At 46.1% G+C, this 21888-nt stretch overlaps 1 protein-coding gene across 1 annotated transcript in view; it reads left to right on the top strand.

Moving 5' to 3' along the window:
• The window catches only part of cntnap3 (contactin associated protein family member 3), a gene marked incomplete at both ends in the record, with an annotated part of 128697 nt that overhangs the window by 66316 nt on the left and 40493 nt on the right, over positions 1–21888 (top strand). The window contains 5 exons of the mRNA XM_084442528.1: positions 5618–5793; positions 6032–6175; positions 7518–7779; positions 8080–8223; positions 9782–9956. Coding sequence (XP_084298654.1) covers positions 5618–5793; positions 6032–6175; positions 7518–7779; positions 8080–8223; positions 9782–9956 — 901 coding nt within the window. The remainder of the gene's footprint in view (positions 1–5617; positions 5794–6031; positions 6176–7517; positions 7780–8079; positions 8224–9781; positions 9957–21888) is intronic.

The following is a 21888-nucleotide window of genomic DNA, read 5'->3' as shown; positions in this document are numbered from 1 at the left end:
GAGGAGTAAGTGAAATAACTAGCCCGGAGGAGTAAGTGGAATAACTAGCCCAGAGGAGTAAGTGAAATAACTAGCCCGGAGGAGTAAGTGGAATAACTAGCCCGGAGGAGTAAGTGGAATAACTAGCCTGAAGGAGTAAGTGGAATAACTAGCCCAGAGGAGTAAGTGAAATAACTAGCCCAGAGGAGTAAGTGAAATAACTAGCCCGGAGGAGTAAGTGAAATAACTAGCCCAGAGGAGTAAGTTAAATAACTAGCCCGGAGGAGTAAGTGGAATAACTAGCCCGGAGGAGTAAGTGGAATAACTAGCCAAATAATGAATCTTAGCTGTGTGTTGCTGAAAGCTGAAGATTGAGGGTGGATGTCATATTGGTTGAAATTGGTTCAGTCCAACTACTGTACTGTACATACATAAGCACAAATTTTGTTTTACATAAAAAAAACATGATTGGATTTTGATAGAATACTGTGGCAACCCGGGGCCCTCACAACCCAAAGTGGCCGCTAGCTGTGGGACTGCAGTTCCCAGAACCCCACAGGTTGTTAGAGCTTAATGACTACCTGGGCTGATTGTCCACACCTGGCTCAGCAAATCAGCCACGTCCTCTCACCAAAAACTGGAAAACCCAGGCCAGAGGAAGCCTGGGAGAAGAGGAGTGAGGCAGAAAGCATGCTGCCTCATGTGTGGATTTTGTTTGAGATCTTTCATTTGTAACACTAAGTTAAGTTTATTAAAGAGACAACCTCTGGCTATGTTCTGCAACTTGCTTCCCTTGTCTGTGTGCCACTGCCATTTTGGCATGTCTGGTCTTCTCTGTCCCCTGGGTTGCTACAATACAAAAGGACTATGAGGAAGTGTGCATGAGTTATAAGAGGAGGAAGACGAGGAGACAATGACAAATGCATGAGGGTGTGCTCATGTATTTGCCCAGACCATAATTTAAACTTTTATTTGAAAAGAAATTGTCACAGCACAATGCCTGAGTATGTATTAGCATTTTTATTTGGCATCCCCTGGGCTTGAACTCTTGAGGTAAACAAATAAAATAAAAAAAATAAAAATATGGTACACACTCAACAAGTGGAGAACAAAAATGTTTATTCTGCATCACCTGGGGCTTGAACTCACAACCAGACACCAAGGGAAGGTAATGTAAATGTCACAGCTAGATATTTACACCATAGGAATCTTGCATGAACATATACGGCCTACATACTGTGATGGGAATGAGTTGTGGGACTCTGGACTGAGCATGCATTCACTGGTTGACTGATTTGATTGGATTGAACACAGGTGGCGCTGATTGAGTCAAAAGACTGGTCAGATGAAGCAATGCAAACAAAAGAAACAGTAACAGCTATACATTAAACATATCGTTAAAAAATCATGTCACAGCACAGTGGAGTATGCATTAGTATTTTTATTCTGCATCCCCTTGGGTTTGAACTCTCATTGAGCTACCTGCAATGTGAGAAGCCGTATATGGTTTCACACTGACTTAAACATCACAATCACAAGGGTTGCATGTACTGTAAATGTTACAGGTGCATGTAACATGGATGTTTCAGCAGTTTCCACAAAATGTGGAATGCACGAGTGGCCAAAACCAAAACCAAAGACTAAACAATAAAACCAAGGTATACACTCAACACGTGGAGAACAAAAGACATTTTACAGACTTACAAGTTGGCACAGGACAACACAGCTACAGCAAATAATGAACAGACAAAGAACAAGAGGGGAGCTACATGTACTGTAGGCTATACACAGTATATACAAAGACTAACAAGATGGGTGGAAACCAATCAAACAATCAGTGGCACAGGTGTCCTCTTCAATCAGTCAATTTAGCCAGTTGTAGTCCTAGGGTCCGCTATTGGGGCAGGGTTTTCAACAAGAATGTCTCTGATTGGTGGAGATGGTGGAGAGGATTGTGGGTAGTGTATTTTTTTCCTGTATGAACAGCAGTAGTTTGAGGGGACAGACCTCAAAATACTGTCAAATACAGTTTTTGAGAGAAAATTCAGAAGGTTTTCACACTACATGCCAGGTCATTTTTTTCATGAACACTGGAGATTTATTGCGTGAATATTTGCAGTAAGGTAGTACTGTTTACATTAAACATTTTGATGCGCTGTGGGCTCAAATTTTGATATTTCAAAAATATGTTAAGATTGTTTGTGGAGGACAGTCTGAAGATGTAGTGTAGCAATTGAGGTATCAATTGATCAAAAACTGTGGGAGAAGTAGGGTTTGATAGATTTTACAGTTTTTGAAAAAAACAGTGATGAGCTTCACAATTCCTGCCAGCTCAAAACATGTGGAGGTTTCTGTTGTGATTTCATGTGGTCAGGTGGTGGTTGCAAAGTGATGGCAAGTACAGCTGATTTGTTATGCTTTTTTAAAGTTTTAAACTTTAGACCATTGCTGTAGCGCCACCATCAGGACTATTGGCCCCGTATGCCAGTTGAGGACTTCTGGCATAGGACCTGGTGCTTTTTCATGCATTGGAAGTCAGACTTTCTAGGAAGATTCTGAATATTGGCAAATACAAGAGTGTTCCGGCAGCTACCCGGTCCCTAATACCGTGCTCTGACTAACAAAGAATGCCACTACCAAGAGGGGGAGCGGGAGGATTTAAATAACACACACGCCCCTCTGATAGCCCAGATAGCAAGCGGATCTGGGCCATATACAGGCCAGATCTGGCCCTTGTGGCTTAGTTCCGGCCCATATATGGCCCAGAATCATTACACATCCGCTTGCTATCTGGGAGGGCAACAGATGAACCTTCTCGTGGTGCCCCCCCGTCAGTAGCTTCGATTAACCACCGTAATCAAAGCAAAGTCTGCCAACTGAGGGCCACCACCCGGGCTGGTGTTTGGCTGCCACAGGCGGGGAGAGCAGCCGGCGGAGGTTGCGCAACCCAGAATTCTGCAGCTGAACGCCGAAGGGCTCACACCCAGTACAAAAAGTGAATACTGCACACTGGTTTGGTGTCTCAGCGCTCACACCCGCCTCATCGACCTGCCTATCAACGAAGCCTTGCGCATCATGACTGCATGCCTGCGTCCCACCCCTGTGGACAACCTTTCCATCCTTGCAGGCATCCAGCCCGCTGGCCTCCGCCGCACAGGAACCACAGCACGTCTCGCCTGCCGGGCCGTGGAGCCTAACCACCTGCTCCACAACAGGCTCACTGCAACAGTGGAGTCTCCCCGGCGTCTCAAGTCGAGATGCAGAGATCTTAACATCAGCGAGGCAGGATGGGTGGACCACACCTGGCGTGCGGAGTGGGAGGCGAACACCTCCAGACTCTGTGATTTCATCCTGGGGATGGACTTACCCAGACTGGCCTGGGTGAGGCTTAATTGGAGGATAAACCATGTGGGAACCAATTGGGTGGATAATGGACAGGACTGCAAATGATGATTGACAGGGGCAGTTAACCAATCCTGGGAGATGACCAAAAAAAAACAGAGAGGGCAGAAAACAGACACAACAGAAGTAGGCTTACGAAAATAATTAGTGTTGTCATGGAAACGTTAGTGTTGTCATGGAAATCAGAAACAGAAGAAAGAAGGAACCGTGTTTCTCAGTTACATAAGACATTTAAATTAACCACTGCAGTAGAGGAAAGTCTTCCAAGCTGAGCAGGGCACAAAGTCAGGGGCGGCGCATGCACTAAACCATACAAGGCAATTGCCTAGGGCGCCGAGGCACTAGCCGCGGAGGGGCGCGCTGTCGTTGTTTTGCCTAGGGCGGCCAATCGCCTTCCGCCAGGCCTGCACAAGTCCATCAAAGGTTTCCTAGATACACCCCTAAACATTCATTTATCCAGTGTAAGCATAGCATTTACATCTCTTTTAACCAATGATTGAATAGTTTGAAGAAGCAGAGGAGACAAGATGATCTGGTAGATAAAGACCCCAACCCCTGTGGAGTTGATGCTCTTCTCTACACCCATCTCACCCGAGTCAGGTTCCGCACCCGCAGCATTATGCTGAGAGAGATTGGTGCCGTCAACCTTTTTGAACGGAGCCCTATTGCTGGATCACCCACCCAAATGGTCCGACCAAGATTGTTGAAGAGTCATAAACTGTGATCAAAGACCTGTGGCAATCAACTCTCTAGACCAGGGGTCTCAAACTCCCGGCGCGTGGGCCATTTCCGGCCCACCCCACCCCTCCATCCGGCCCGGGACATGATGTCAGAAATATAATGTAATCCGGCCTGCATAATCATGTCTTGTACAGGCCGCCGGCAGGCCTACAATGCAAAATTCAAGTGTCGCTCAAATGTGGGGCGAAATGCTGTTATTGTGCGCAGCGTGCAGGGTGAATGCTGCATACAGTCCAGGTGGGTCAATCCACACGCAACTATGACCGGAATGCAGCTCGCCACCGAGAGGCTGTTTTCATGGTTAACTAACGTTAGGAACACAGACGGTTTCAAGAAGTATGGACATTGCAGTATTTTTTGTGGAGTTGAATGGAAATTCTACCTGCCTGATATGCAAGAAAAAAAAATCTCTTTAGACATTCCTTTTGCCCAATGAAATGCCACTAAGGATACAAGTAACAGTATGAAATTCTGTACAAATGATACCAGCCCAAAGCAAAAAATGAACATGAGTGAGTGAACTTCCTCAGTAGCAGGAGACTCTAATCTTCATACGCCACGACTGACGAGAACCTCAAGACAGGAGCCAAGGGAGGAGGAGTGATTGCAGTTTGACACTGAAGGGAAATTACATCCATCCACGGCGCTAATTCCGCCTCAAACTTGTCCCTCACATCTGCTCTGAAATGAGATATGGTCTGAATAGGACTCAGTGGGAGAGTCTGTTCTGTTAATCAATACTAATAAAGATATATGTATTGGTTTGCCAGGCGCGCCCCAAGACCTCTTAATTGCGTTGCTCCACATCTCTCATCCGAACTAATCTGACAACACAAATGGCTCCTCCATAATTGATGTGTTTTACGGTAAAGTGACAGACATTCGTCATTCCCATGGCTGGTGCGGCCGAGCCCATCGCAGCTCTCTGAAGAATGCCTAATGCAATTTTAATCACACTGTGAATTTGCTCTTCTCTCTGGTGTGGCTTTGCAGAGAAACTCTCACCCAATTTGCGAGAATACAAAGATGGATACACTCATTTGGACATGCTGAAATTCATATATCATTAACTATGTCCTGCTATGTTTTTGCCGCACTTTTTAATTATGTACAGTATCATCTGTTATTTCTCACATTTTTTCCAGTATGGTTTATACAGTCTCTGTGGAGACAATTGAGAACCACCTCCAACAGCTGTTCCGTCTGTCAGCCTCCATCTCTCCTGGTCCAGTTGACCCCATTTGCGCAGCCAATTCATTAAGACTTCCTGTTCAAAGCCACTTATAAATGTAACATTGGAATGGCTTGCAGTGCTGCAGCAAAAAGCAAACCCAGAAAAAAGAAGCTTTTGAACACCAGCTGAACTCTGTAGCTCCATCTATTCCTCTATCTATACTCTCTCTCTCTCTCTCTCTCTCTCTCTCTCTCTCTCTCTCTCTCTCTCTCTCTCTGATGACTCAGCGGCTGATTGTCCATCTGTCGTTATATCCTCCAGGTAGAACCGTGTCTTCCGAGAGCCACAGGGTCGTGTCGTTGGGCAGCCTGCTGGACGACCAGCACTGGCATCACGTGGCCGTGGAGAGTGTCGGCGGCCATGTCAACTTCACTGTGGACAAAAGCACTCAGCAGATCCAAGTCCCCGTGGATCTGAGTCACTGGCAGATAAACGAGGTTTGTGTCGCGTGTGACCTGCTCCTGGAATCGTTGCCCCCACACACACTCTCGTGCACGCGGGACATGGCATGCCCCATTTCTCTCTTAAAAGCTTTCTTCACTGACACACACACACACACACACACACACACACAGATTCATATATACAGATGAACACACACAAACGTTTGTTTTTCTCTCTGGTTATACATTCACTATATACATTGGCTGTGTGTGTGTGTTCTTCACCCACAAGATAAACCTGGGCGGAACCCAATGCCATGGACCTCAGAGGCCACCAGTTGCCAGGAAGAACCTCCATGGCTGCCTGGAGAACCTGCAATACAACGAGATCAACCTGATAGAACAGGCCAAGCAGCAGCAGCAAACACAGCAGGCCGTAGGTTACCTTCCATAGCCTGAGGAAGACCGTGTGTGTGTGTGTGTGTGTGTGTGTGTGTGTGTGTGTGTGTGTGTGTGTGTACAGTATGTATCTCTGTGTTTGTGTGCTCTGAGAAGTGTTTTTGGGTTAATTCTACAGTGTTGGTGATGGTGGTGCTGTGCATATTGAAGTATCAGAAAATAGAAGGAAAAAAACCCCACTCATGTCCTTTTTCATGGTCCGTCTGGATACCACAGATGCTTCAACGCTTCCAATATTTCCATAGAGACTCCAATAGTTCTGGTCAATCTTTCAGGAAGAACATCACTTCCATCTGTAGTGTTATTCCACACACCCAACTCAGTTATTCAAGATTCAACCAGGGACACAACAGAGGGCTGTGTGTGTGTGTGTGTGTGTGTGTGTGTGTGTGTGTGTGTGTGTGTGTGTGTGTGTGTGTGTGAGGGTGCGTGTGTGTGTGTGTGTGTGTGTGTGTGCGCGTGTGTGTGTGTGTGTGTGTGTGGGCGGGGACTGCAGGGAAATCAGGCCTGTTTTTCTCCACAGTGACGAGTTCCCATTCTGCCTTCCTCCATATGGCGAGCTGTACTAAAGAACCACCCGGACACAAATAGCATCTTTTTAAGATGATTTCTCATTAATTAATTCGACAAATTCCTGATAAAGGGACCACAAGTGAAGAGGGACTATAATAGATGTCCTCTGCACCCCCCCAAATCCCCACACGCCCCCCCTACCCACCCAAACAACGTTCACACCTCAAATAAACGCATTCGCACATCTTCCCACATTCCCCTAAATGATTACAGTACCTTACTCTCTCCAGAATGAAGAGTAGACAGTTTTGAGAAATAACTCTATGATTGCTTTCTAGGCTTACTGAGAAACCACTAAGCAGCCATACTGTACGTTTATACACATGGTTGTACTCGTAATAAACGAGCGCATTTAGCGTTAAATACTGTAGCATGTTTCCGAGGCTAGTGGTTACAGCGCAAACACAAGGTGAAGCAGGCCCTAGGGGGGTTTCATTAAGGATGTATTTCATGTTGTTCTCTAGGACAGTAGAATAGCGTGATATTATGGTGATGGATTCGAAGCACCGTGTACAGCTTGTGCTTCACTGTATATCACTTTAACTGCCTCCGTAAACACCTTTTAGACCTGATGGACCGTTTCCCCCCCGACGGACTTCCCCTTTCCAGCAAAGACTGGAACCGTTATAGAGATCTCCCACCTGGGGAGGGGGACGGTAGCGCGTCCGTCACCCTGGGAGGCTCGGAGACGACGGCGTTTTTTTTTCTGTCGTTTTTTCCCATCCTTTCTTTCCCTTCCCTACCAGGGCAATGTGACCTTTACTTGTGCTGAGACGGTCTCCGTCGCCGTGACGTTCGCCGCCCCGGAGAGTTTCCTCCAGTTGCCGGGGGCGACGCAGAAGGAGGGGCTGGCGGTCAGCCTGCAGTTCCGCACGTGGAACAAGGCGGGCCTTCTGATGACCTCTGACCTCGCGCAGCAGGGGGCCGGCCTGTGGCTGCACCTGAGCGACGCCAGGGTCCGACTGCAGGTCCACAAGGACGGCAGAGTCGTGCTGGATGTCGCTACAGGTCAGACGCACGCACGCACACACAGGGATACCCAACATATACAACACGGCTGAAAACATCAGCTATTTGTGGGTTCCCCTTCAGTGATACAGTGGATGTACAGGTAATCTGTTACATTTATACCTCCAGACTAGGCAGCAGTGTGTGAGAAATGAACCAGCGATAGCTGCTTGAGTGGGAGGGCGTTCTGTCACATCCTACCTGGTCGGACGCCATCAGAGAGTTCATTACAATTCAGGTGTGTCACTCGGGGGGAACTCTGGGGGATTGGGATGCTGACAGAGACGTCTGTGTTGACAGGGTCAGGCCTGAACGACGGACAGTGGCATTCTGTGGACGTGAGCTCCAGGCGTGGCCGGCTGAGCGTCACCGTGGATAAAGAGGTGGGCGCCACGTCCCACGCCAGCCCAGCGTTTCCTGAAGGAAGCAGCCTCTTCTTCGGAGGTGAGGACGAGATGGCAGCGTCATGTGACGCGATGTTTAGAAGGGTTCCTCACTACACCCGTGGTGTTTGAATGCGTGGAAGCATTTCCTGAGACATGACTTGAGGAGCTTGTTCTCTTCTAAAGCTTTCCACAATGTTCTCTCTGTTTAGATCCGATCCTCCCCCCCCCCTTCCCTCTACTCTCCTACTCACCCTCTCCTTTCCTCCTTTCCCTTTCCTCTTCCCCTCCACCTCTAATCCTCCCCCTCCCTCTCTCCCTCCTCCTCCTCCCCTCCTCTCCTCCCTCTCTCCTCCCTCTCTCCTCTCCTCCTCCCTCTCTCCTCTCCTCCTCCACCTCTCCCCTCCTCCCTCTCTCCTCTCCTCCTCCACCGCTCCCCTCCTCCCCCTCTCCTCCCTCTCTCCTTTCCTCTCCTCCTCCACCACTCCTCTCCTCCTCCACCTCTCCCCTCCTCCCCCTCTCCTCCTCCCTCTCTTCTCTCCTCCCTCTCTCCTCTCCTCCTCCACCTCTCCCCTCCTCCCCCTCTCCTCCCCTTTCCTCCTCCACCACTCCTCTCCTCCTCCACCTCTCCCCTCCTCCCCCTCTCCTCCTCCCTCTCTCGTTTTCCTCTCCCGTCCTCCCCCTCTCCTCCTGTCTCTCTCCTCTCCTCCCCCTCTCCTCATCTCTCTCTCCTCTCCTCCCCTTTCCTCTCCACCCCCCTCCTCCTCCCTCTCTCCTCCCCCTCTCCTCTCCTCTCTCTCTCCTCTCCTCCCCTTTCCTCTCCACCCCCCTCCTCCTCCCCCTCTCCTCTCCCTCTCCTCTCTTCTCTCTCCTCCCCCTTTCCTCTCCACCCCCCCTCCTCCTCCCCCTCTCCTCTCCTCCCTCTCTCCTCTCCTCCACCCCCACCCCCCTCCTCCTCCCTCTCTCCTCTCCTCCCCCTCACCTCTCCTCCCTGCAGGCCTGTCATGTGTGTGTATGTGTGTTCACAGTGTGTTCACCACAGGTTCACAGCGGTCAGGAACATGCAGGTGGCTCGAGGCTCCTGTGCCGCTGAGTTTGACCTAAAAATTGGGCGTTCAGTCATGCGGCCCAGACACCATGAGCTCCCACACATACTGTACTTACAGGGCCTGTCGATGTGCAGCAACAGGGGGGCATCTTCAGCTCTGGTCCCACACTGGGAATCACACACACACACAGACTGGGAAAGCGGTTCACTTGGCCCTGAGCACATTGTGTGAAGGACACAGGGACCACTTGCTGTACAGTACAATAGCATTGTTTTCGTTGTTGTTTGCAACTTTGTTTGTGACTGCCGGCTTGGAACATAACTGCTACAGTATTTTCAAGACTCAGCATGTCAAAAAATTGGGTTAGGGTTAGGGAATCGTGATGAGACAGATGTGCGAAAACCAGCGTGGCATAGCAGCTGTTGAATGTAAACCCACACCAGTCAACGATGCGTATTATACAGTAGCACTCTTGTAATATCGATCCCTGGCTTTTGGCCGGGAGGCCTTTCTGGTGGAGAGTACAGTACAGTAGATATTGATCTGCTGTGATGATATGGCTCATCTCAGGCTGCCCAGAGTGGGGGGGCCACAGCGGAGAGTGCCGGAGCCCCTTCGTGGTGTTCCAGGGATGCATGCGCCTCATCTCCGTGGACGGCGTCCCCGTGGACCTGATCAGGGTCCAGCAGAGGCTGACGGGGAACTTCAGCGACCTGCAGATCGATATGTGCGGAATCATCGACAGGTCAGTGCACGCCCCCCCCCCCCCCCCCCCCCAGACACTGTTGAATTATGGGTAAAACCCAGGGCTGTCTGGGAGACATGCGAGGCCCTGTGCAAAATAGACAATGGAGGCCTTTATGCACCCCCCCCACCGAGATGGCTCTCTCCTCTCTCCCCCCCCCACCCCTCCCCGCGGAGAGCACTCTCTGTCTCCTATTGTTTTGTCGTCTAACTTCATATGAACTGTTTACTTTTGATGTGCGATGCGCTACTTTGACAGTTTACAGGGTAGAAGAGATCAAACCAGCTCAGAGAGTGAGGGTCACAGATGAGGATTCAGACGCTGGCTGACTCACATATTCTGTATGAAATTTAGAGCTATTGTTCAGTCGAGGCTACAGTTTGGAAAAGCCACCGTGACACTCCCTGCAGAATCAAATCGGTTCCGTTTTATGTCCTACGTACCTGTAGTGAAGAAATGTCCTTTGTTCTGGCTTTGGTGTAAAAAAAAAAAAATGGATGGCCTTCTTGGTCTGATATCACCATCACTTTCTATAGTGTCGCCATTTTTGTTGTTCATATTCAAATCATTAGCTTAATCACCACGTTATCATTTTTCATAACTATTATCAACATCACCGTCATCATCATCATCATCATCTTCACCATCATCATCATCACCATCACCATCATCATCATCATCACCATCATCATCACCATCATCATCATCATCAACACCACCATCATCATCATCATCGTGCCATGTTCTCCATCAGTGTTAACGTTTTAAATCTACTCAGTTGTTGAGGTGATTATCATAGTCGTCTTCTCCGGATCGTGTCAGACCAGCAAGATGCAGCAGAACAGTACGTTAATGCGGAGTGTCATGAGCAAAACTAATGGATTTCTGTCTGCTCCTCCACACTCAAATGCCAACGCAATTAACAGACAATTATAAACTCTCTTCTGGCCACACGCATGCAACAGTCTCACCAGGCTGTCCCTGCTTGTACGAGGGAGATACGCGACTCTGCTTGACTGGTTTTAATAGAATATCTCAACATGTCGCAACACATTTCACATGAGAAAGAAAGAAAAACTCTCAGTGGACTGACTTGTCCTCGTGTGAAACCTACTGGGAATTTTAAATGGTGTGCAATTAATTTTCTTCACATGAAAATACCCCAATCTGTTATACTCGCATACGGTTTATTCCATCACACGGATGTGATTCTAAAAACAAATAAAGAAACTTCCCAGCTGAAGGTTTTCATCTCATAACTCCATTTCACACACATTATTTTGTTCTATGTGCTGTAAAGTTTGAGGGGAAATCTAATATTTTTTACTCAGCTGAAGCCTTGCTCTCATTCCAGACTCAGAGTAGGTTATTATATCTGCAGGCATGTGCGTGCGGTGTGTGTGTGTGTGTCTGTGTGTGTGTGCGCGCGTGTGTGCGCGTGTGTGTGCGTGTGTGTGTGTGTTACTCCTTACTTTAAGTTTCCCATTGTTTGAGTTCTTAAGATCATTACCACGATATCTCCAGATAGGCTTCTCTAGAGGACGAAATTGAAATCCACTCATACATCCACTGTGGAAAACTTAATTTCAGCACAGAACCTTTAGTTTCAGCACAGAAGTAAGTTCTCCACACAGCCCTGCTACCCATTAACCACACCCACCTGGAACAGTTCCTTTCATCTGCTCATGTGATAATTGAGACAGACAGCTGGGTAAAGACGCTGATGTTTAAATTGAAGCACGGAGACACAAAAGGCAGAGTTAATCAGACCAAGTCAGACAAAGCAAAGTACATTATTGTTGAAAAAGGTCACAGTCCACAAAGGTCAGAAATTAAAAATGCTGTCACATCAACACACCATCTGAATCTTGATGGGTTAAACATTAATTATTGCTGTAGCCTATTGTATTCATTTCAGTCTCTTGTTATGTGTGTTTGGAAGCGTGAACATACAGTATTACACTGTAAGAAATAATGTACACCTGTGAAGCGTTTCATGAATTACGGTATGTACATTATGGCTGCCCTGTACATCTAACTGTAATTAGTTTGTGTCTAACCAAGTCTCCTGGGTCCCATTCATATTTAATCAAATAAAAAGGTGTGGGTCTGAAAACCTCAGTGAGGTCAAGGCTACAGTATGAGGTGAACAATTTGGCCCCAGATTGCATGTGGATTAATAAATGCAGAGAAGAATGGCAGACGAAAAAAAAACAAATACACTGAAGCGCTTGGCAGGCCTGCTGACTTGGTCTGCAGAGTGGGCCGATTCTGCATAGTCCACACTTGTCGTTTAAATCTCAATAACTGTATTTTTTAGATCTGTCTCTGTCTCTGCCCCCCCCCCCCCCACCTGTTGTTATGCAAGTCCAGCCTCCCAGTGTAAATATGAATGCCTATGTGGTGCTGTTGCTTTTCTGCTTGTCAGTGGGGATTAAGGAAGTGATACGTAAAAAGGCCTACCCTTAGGGAGGAGAGTGATGTGTGTGTGTGTGTGCGCGTGCGTGCGTGTGTGTGTGTGAGAGATAGAGGGAGAGAGGGCGAGAAAAGTGGAGAGAAAGGATGAAAGAAAGTGGGAGGGAGAATGTGTCTTGGAGAGAGAAAGGGACAAAGAGAGGGAGAGAGAGAAAGAAGGAGAGAAGGAGAGTGAGTAAAGGGGATTGAAAAGGGGGATGGAGGCTGCTGATATCCCATCGTGTCCCTGTGGCCGATGTGTGACACGATGAACACATTGCCTAGCAAAAGGCACCGTGCCTAGCAAAATTATTCACACTTTGCTTCGCTTTCACGTTATTGTTAACAACATGGAATCAACATTGATTTTATGTTGTTGTTTTTTTTGTCACTCCTAAACACAAAGGGGAAGATGTACTGTACTAACATGTTAGCGCTCGTTTTTGACGTTATGTCATCGCACCATGCACCTGACAACATGGCGTGGTGTGTACATGTACGAACAGAACGCACATGGGTCAAATCTCATTCTGCAGGGCCACAGAATAATTATAATTATAATTATCAAATTATATAAATAATTTGATAATACAGTATTCGTGCAACACTGATATTTACAGTATGAGGTCGCATAGGCCACTAACCAAATTGGTCTCAGATAGATGTCTCAATGTTTTAAGGCCTGAAATGATGCAGTAAATTATGATAAAAACATGCACTAAAATTGGAGCATTCACAATGCAGACATTCACTGATTACAATTGGCACCATTCAGGGCTACTAGGTTTTGTAAACAATTGGCTTTAGTAAATGAATAGATGCCAGGAATAGCCTGCCACGTCAGTCCTCATAATTTATAACAAAGCATAATTATATACATAATTATGGACAAAGCAAGCCTGCTACTGAAAGTCGCTATATTTTCCCTGCAGTTTGGGGCGGTGACATGCACTGATTGCGCACTGAGGCGCAGGCTTTGTACATCCAACGCAAACTGAAGACGCACCCCGGCACGCTTTCTGCAGACTGCCCGAGGCGCTGTTTACGCTGCGCTCGCAAACGTTAGTACATCTGCCCCAAAGTACTCTGGCAATAACAGCTGTGAGTCTGTTTAGGTAAGTCACAGCTTCTCAGTTGGATTGAGGCCTCTGGGCTTTGACTGGGCCATTTCACTGGATGTTAGGTTTGCGAGGCCAAAAAAGTTCCATCTTAGTCTCATCAGACCACAGGATATTCTTCCACTTGGTCTCAGTCTCCCACATGCCTTCGGGCAAACTCTAGCTGAGATTTTTTCTGTTGTTTTTAACAAGGGCTCACTCCTCGCCACTCTCCCATAAAGCCCGGATTTGAAGTGTGCAGCTTGTTATTACATACACCGTTTGTCCCATCTGAGCCGTAGACGACTCCTTCGGAGTTATTAAGGCCTTTTGCTGGCCTCTCTGTCTATGACCAGCTTCTTCCGGTTACTTAATTTCTGAGGATGTCCTCTTCTAGGCAGATTCACAGTTGAACCTTATTCTCTCCATGTTTTTACGATAGGCTTAACTGGGCTTGAAAATGTTCTGCCAGTATATCCTTCTCTTAATTGGTGCTCTTCAAGAACCGTCCCCGGATCTGTTTGGAATGTTCCTTAGTCCTCATGGTGTAGTCGTCGTTTGGGAATGCACTAACCAACTGTCGAATCACCCAGGGACAGGTGTATTCATTCTGAAATCGTGAAATACCTCAGTTGCACATCGGTGAACTCCATAATTATGTGACTTCTCAAGAAAAATGTATTATCCAAGAGCTTATGTATCTGTGTCAAGGGGGCGAATACTTATGCAATCACTAATGTATGTATTTTTATGTATTTTTTTTCTAATTAATTTAGAAAAATATGTCCATTCTTTTTTTCACTTTGACATTACGGAGTTCTTTGTGTTAAATCCATTTATCTTTTTTTTTTCCAAGTTAGTGAAGGGAGGTGAATGCTTTTCATAGGCACTGTACATACAGTACAGTATTAAATAATGAAATAATACCTTTGCTGAGTTGTCAAGCACACTCCATTACTAGAAGACAGTACAGCGGGTATAGCAAAGGGAACCAGCCTGTAGCAAGGACCTTTGGGAGGGGGCTTGAATAATTTACAACACACTCATATGTTAGACCTCTCTCTCTTTCTTTTTTTCTCTCTCTCTCTCCCTCCAGAATATTGTATATCTGGTCAGCTCAGAAGCAGAGAGCAGGAGAGGGTGGTCAGGCTGACTATGGTCACTTTGTGGAAGAAAAATATTGCTATAATTGGAGACATGGTGTTGGGTTGGGCTTTAATCATCCCGAAGACAGCATCTTCTACAGTATATTGTTCAGCCTGACTCAATATAATAGTCTCCGGCCCTATATAAATTGTCAGCTTTTTGGTGTTAATTACTGCAGATGGCGTGTATGTAAATGGATAGTTCACACTGCATCCTGTACCTGTAGTTTGTGTTGGTATTTTCATTTGTGCGGTTCCTCTCCTGAGGTGCTTGCTTTGCTGCAGCGTTTTCTGCGCCGGGGAAGCCAGAAACATACACAATACGCCTGCATATCTGACTGAACTCAGGACTGACACTCTGGAAGCCATTGGATTTCTATCTCAGTGATTTGCTGCTTCTACTATAGGAGGTTTCATAGTATACTCTGATTTTGTGATGCGACCGAATACTAATACGTTATTCGGAAAGGCACAGATAACGCGATGGAAACATTTTTTTTTTCTATCCGAAGATACTCGTTATTATTCGGGGGGAAAACATGTGCGTCATCCACATTACCATATTGTTATGTTGGTGAGTGAATCACAGGAGATGAAGAGACCACTGGCAATGGTTATAAGAAGGACATATTTTCACTCACCCGTTGTCAGATAAAGTTGAAAGGCCAAGCAGCAAGTTTCTTAATTCAGCTAATGTTAGCTGGCCATTCCGTTTTGGTAGGTAAGGATTTAAAATCATGTTCCACCGGCAGACTTTATATCTTTACATTGCAGTAACATTATGGGGGAAAAACATGGCTAGAGCCATAACTTTACATAAGAGTAACGTTATTGTGAACTAGACAATAACTTCAAAAAATAGGCTAGACTCAGTCTGAGATGAAATGGGGCTTGTGGATGTTTACTACCTATGTGGTACTGCCTGCACGGTCTTAGTACTGCTACTAAATTGAGCACTGACGTTTAAGACAGAATTGCATATTTTGCAGCGCACTTCATTTATGTTTTAATTCAATGGTACCAAACCAAACTCCGTTTTGCTTGCTTCATGTCGTCTGACTCTGTGAGAGCAAACTTTGCTAGTCATGTGACAGCTGGCATCTGAAATGGTAGCACAGCGCCCTCTTCTGTTGGCTTTAAGAGTTGTTTTCCCCCACATCCCAGTTGATGGGCTATGCATGTAAATTCAATTGACTTGAGAATTTAACTGATAAGGCTTGATTGACCATTTAACTGATAAGATTAATGGGTTAGAATTCTTATCAGTTCAGCGGCTATAAGTTAAACGGTTAACTGTTAACATCCCTACAGGACTGCAGGATACATATTGAGAGAGAGGAAATGAGAGAGGGAGATGAGAGAGAAGATAGAGACAAGAGGGAGGGAGACAGAATGACAGGTAATTGAGAACTCATCATCTCCCATGAGTGGTGCCATTTTGTAGGATAGCACGTCTGCCGTTGTGGGATGTAATCCAAAATCTAATGACTACTGTACACACAATGGCTGTCCAAAAAGGTTGGCTCAACTTTTGAACTTTGTTGCAAAAATTTTGACACCCTAATGGCTGTCCTTTTTCCCTAGACCAGAGTCCAAAAGTACAGTATATGATATATTTCCGAACTCATTATGTACCAATATTAAATCATTCTGATGCTTTGAAGGCTCAAAAATTCCAGTGTCAATGAATATTAGGTTAGAAAATACAATTTAATGCAACACCCAGTATAAACAGGGCCATGGGAACTATTTTGTGGGAGGGGGTGCTGTATATATGACCCCCCACCCCCCCCCTCCCAATGTGCACAAGGTCACATTACGCATACTCCACAGAAAATAATCAAGTCAGTAATGTATGCTTGCACACAGTGCATTAGAATTCCATAACATTGCAATACAAGTTTTATCACAAACACAACCTGACACAAACCCGAGCAACCATCAAATGTCTGCCATAGCTATTACAAACAGGCTCCAAGCTTGCAAACAATACACAACTCCGCTGACTATTATCGAACGTGTCACGTTTAACAACGAGCATAGCCTACCGCCTAGGCTATAATGCAAAATCAGCGGCCAGCACACACGAACATCCAAATATATATGACATTTTTTGCAACACAAGTATATCAGTTTGATTTCAAAAAGTAGGCTACTGCTCAACGGCAACTTATAGTTTACCATGTCTTACCTTGAGATGCTGTGGGAGTCAATCAAACCAAACCAAACGTGGCCTTGCGTTGGGGGGTTGTGGTGATGAAAGCTCTCATGAGAGCAAGTATGTCCAACGAGTTCAGAGTGTCAGTGTGGACATCAGGGCCAAGTGAGTAAAGGCATTTTTAGACAGAGCTTCCGCAAATTTGCTGCAAATAGGTCCCGCAATGGGCCCACAATATCTGCGCTCTGCCCATTTAGATAGAGGTGTAATATTTCCGTGGCAGCTCTTTGTTTAGATAGCATTCCACGCCTCCACATTTAAAAGAGGCGTGAACAATCAACACTTCTTCAGTAGTCTTCCGTGTTGGCGGAACGCACCATTCAGACGAAAAGGGGAGTCAGGCCGTTGCGGGAATATCACTACCTCAAAAGACAGAACGAAAAGGGGGAGAATCTGTTACACCAATCCGTGTCTGTTCAATTTAGACCAACGGCTAAACGTACTGGCTTCCCTACTAACACACGCAGGTTGCGCGAACGTTCGACATACGGCCGCTTTAGGTGACGATTCGTGTGCGCCGCGTGCGGAAATTACGCGGCCATTTACGGAAACGCGAGATCTGCCGTTTAGTAGACGCTACGTAAGAACGACACGTCATTCCGAAGTTGCGGCCGCGTGCAAAGAACGCACGTGATCACGTGGGCAGGAACCTCCGTCATAAACTCACCTGGCTGACACTAGATTAACAGGTATTTATATGACTTGGTCTGCACGTCTTTTTCGCACGGTGCAAATACGGTGCGGCCGCGTGCAAAAAACGTGGGCAGGAACCTCCGTCATAAACTCACCTGGCTGACACTAGATTTACAGGTATTTATATGACTTGGTCTGCACGTCTTTTTCGCACGGTGCAAATATGGTCACTTACTTACTAAACCCTGACCACTGGCTATATTTAGCATTTGCAGTACCACTGGCTATATTTAGCATTTACCAGTACAAAAACGAATTAATGCTATATGGGGATATAGCAGCAAGCATTATGATACAAACCAATATAAGACTGAACAGTTTAGAACATTTTATTACACAAAGTACATTACAAATTAAAAGTATACATATTTACAAGGATGAGGTTTACGGTCTGTCACATTACGCATAGCCAGAAAAGCAAAAAAAAGCATGTACAAGCTCTGGCTAGCAACCCATTATCTGACAATTGCAAAAGTTCTAAAAACAAAAATGAAACAGTGCGCATTCTGTGGCAGGCAGACCGGGAACAGACCGTTGTATCCCACAAAAAAATGGTTAAAATGTACAAAAACTATTTACAAAAAAGGCATCCATCCTGGCAGGCTGGAAAGGCAGGTTTAGGGAGACGGGCTGGGGGTCACCCACATCTGAATCGAGGGTCTGGGCAGAAGAGGTCATCCTCCTCTGAATACTCCACTGTGGTCAGGGCTGGAGCTGCGGTCAGGGGCTGGGCTGGGGAGGTCAGCTGGGCTGGAGCAGATGCCTAAGGACATAATGAAATGGCTGTAAAAGCAAATCGCATACGTTCATTGGAAGCGTGCCATGTCACTGGATACGAGAAAATTAACTGCCTGACATCACATACCTTTTTGCATCGAGCAGGGGCATGTTTCAGCATCTCCTGCAGCTGGGCAGACACCTCTGTCACAGTGGTACTTGGCTTACAGGCCATAACTGCACCTTTTAACCAAAAAGGGAATGGTTTCAATGCACATGGCATGAAGCAAAGACAATGTATTATTTTGCGAAAATATGAACAATCCCTTACGTAATATGACATTGTAGAGGGTCATATTCTTCAGAGGCTTCTTCCCCCTCTTCCCATGGACGCTGTAGACACACCACACTCTGTATGGCAATGGCTGACAGCACCCGCCGGACCACATCTGGCAGATCTTTGCCGCCAATGGAACTCAGATATCGTGTCTGCAAAACATAAAGACAATCATTTACTTTTACATTTCCTTAACACTTCTCTGCAAAAATAAGGAACAAAGTTCTGCCTTGAAGTTACTCACCATCTTCCTTTGATGATCCTTGTCCTTCAGCTGCTCCTCCAAGACCAGCAGCTCCTCCTCCGTTTTAGCAGGGTGCAGGTCATCCAGTACTGCTCCCCGATAGCTGTCTGCAGACTCGCCGGACAGTCTCTGCTCCAGTCTCTGCTCCAGCCTCATCATTGTCTGTGCCATCTCCCTCAGACTCTGCATGACGCTGGAGAACTGCTGACACATCATCCTCTGGAAGTCTGGATATTAAACACAGATGTGGCTATAAGTAATTGTACGGTCCCATAATGGATATTCAGCTCAAAGTATATCCCTACATGCAGCATGAAGTAGTTCACAAAATTCAGCATACCAGCATCTGCAGAGCTTGATGGCAACACTGCTGGAGCTGTTGGTCTCACAGGCGATGGCATCAGAGAACTACCTGAAAACCAGAGGATAAAGGGATGAGCAGGAAACTATGGTGCTGGCGGCGTAGTGATTCTGGCATAAGGGGAAGAATCAACTCGACATGTCAGACCCTGACCTGGTCTGGCCGGGGTGCTAATCGCTGATGCATGCTGCTCGTGCCTGGACGTCTGAAGGGCTGAAGGGCCTGGGCTCACAGCGCCTTGGCTCAAAGGACCCGGGCGATGAACATCTACTGCCGAGTAGTGAGATGTGAGATGAGCGAATTAGTGAACTGAGTACATGAGTCTTCAGACAGTCCTGAGTTAACTGTAAGTGTGCAAATATGCATAGACATTTCACCAACACAAACATGCATGGATACCTGCATTGATAACTGGCAGAGCAGGCCTTCCGGCTCTGGCACCTGGCATAGCTGGTCTGGTGTGAGTTCTGCCGACCGGCTGCCTGGGCACTGGAACATATAGTAGAGGTAAATTAGCTCAGATTAGTCAACTCAAGTAGTACTCTTTTGGGACTGTTGAATGCACTTTATTATATTACCTTCGTCACTGGAGTCATAGCGTGTGTTGCGCTGTCTCTTCCTTGTGTCTTGGGAGTTAATCCATTGATGACTGCTGCTCAAACACCTTCGCCAAGGCACTGGCTACTTCATAATGCTCTGTGTGTTCCTCAGCAGAGACAGAGGTTGTCATGGCTCCTCTTGATGTGCTTGTGGAGGTAGATCTGGGAGGTATAGGAGAATGGGCACTCAGAGCAGGAGAACACCCAAGTCTTGCACAGCAATGAGAGAGACCATTAAAAAGGATTATCTCACCTGTAGTACAAGTTCAAATATAGAGTGATTATACGTCATTGTAAATGAGAGCTTACTCTCAATTGATTCACGAGGTTAAATAAAGATTGAATGAATATGTAGCTAGTGGGGGGTTACAACCACACAACTGTGGAGAGAGAATGAGACACTTGGTTCCCTCCTCTACTGGTGTTCATGGCCATGGCCACACACCTGGAATACTCCAACCCTGATTTAAAGGCATAAAAGTGGGGAACACATCCTGGCGTCAGTGATGCGTCTTATGAATCTCACATGTCTACCGCTAACTCAATATCAATATTCCCATTTGTTTATCCCGTCTTTGGAAACGTATGTGCATTTGTACTTACGTGTGCCTGCCTATATTGATGATCAGGTGTTTCTCCACCTAAGGGCTGGCCAGACAGAACCATCAGAGACCATTGGGCTGAGCTGAGGAGAGAGCGACATGTTAGAGTGTGTGTGCATATGTATATGGTGCTCTTCTGTTAATACTCATGAGGGCATTCAACTGAACAAGACTCACAGAGCCTGTGGTGCTGTCCCAGGACTGCCCCTGGCCACGCCTGTCCCCGTCTTAGCGCCTCTTCCTGCCCCGCTCACCTGCTTCTTGCTCAGTTCAAACAAGAACTGGGAGGTTGGCAACTGAGAGCATGGGAGGGGAGAGAGGGAGAGAGAGAGAGAGAGTGGGTGGGTGACCCTCTCGTTGGCTGACATGCACACTCCACAGGACCACGTGCCAAAAGCCAAGATGGCTGCTATAACAAATCCTGCTAGCTAGCCTAGCTCCGTTGTTGGGGCTTCTAGTGTTCTGTTTACGTTAAAATCGGAAAAATGAATGCCTAAAAACAAACACATACTAACGGTGTCGTGGGTTAATGCGAAATCAATGAGTAAGCTAATTATCACATTTTATTCCAAGCGATGAAACAGTACGAACGTGCAGGAGCTCGCGCGAGCCTGTAATTAGGAAACAATGGCCCACAACAACACTTCATAAAAGTTATAGTGTACACAACTGAAATATTCTCACGTTGCCAAGCCAACATTATAATTTAAGCTACAATTACACAAAAGCGAACGTTTTAACAATAATTGCGAGAGTAATTTTACGTAGGCTACTTAGCTAGCCATGTACAGAAAAAGGCTAATCACGTTAGCTGGCTAGCTAGTTAGCCAACATTGGAAAGAGCATCTGCATATAGATAATCATTACAATAGGGTAGCTTGCACATAACGTTGGTGTTTTACTGGGACGATACCAAAATACATAGTATGTATGTATACATTGAAATTGAGATACTTACATGATCTGTGTTGTCGACACAAAGACTGCACAGTCTGGTCTTTCTCAATAATTCCTGTATCAAACGGAGCGGAAGTTTCCAAGTGTGTCTTCTTCGCTGGGTTTAGTGGCGGATGTGCATACCGCCACCTACTGGCACAGAGTGTGTAACTTGTTTGTCTAGTTATTAAATTGTGTCACCTAAAGTAGCCCAATGCTTTGCATTCTACGTTCACTGCTCAGCGTTCATTGCTCACATTTAGGTTGCAAAATTAGGAGTTTATTCATAGGCATATTTTTTATCATTATTTTTATTAGGCCTAGACTGCAAATCTTTAGTGTTAATATTTACTGTAAATGAGAAATTACACACAAAACAGACATGCAGGATTTCTCCTCATTATTACAATTCTGTAACTATGACTTCAAAATGTATTTTAAAACCTAAGTAATTTACAAATGTTCTGACCCACTGTGACACATTTCCAATAAAGTCAGATTGGGACTGTGATCTAACCACATTGTCACG

The sequence above is a fragment of the Borostomias antarcticus genome, assembly GCF_949987555.1.
Source record: "Borostomias antarcticus genome assembly, chromosome: 8".
NCBI lineage: Eukaryota > Metazoa > Chordata > Actinopteri > Stomiiformes > Stomiidae > Borostomias > Borostomias antarcticus.
This window is presented reverse-complemented; position numbering and strand designations above follow the sequence as displayed.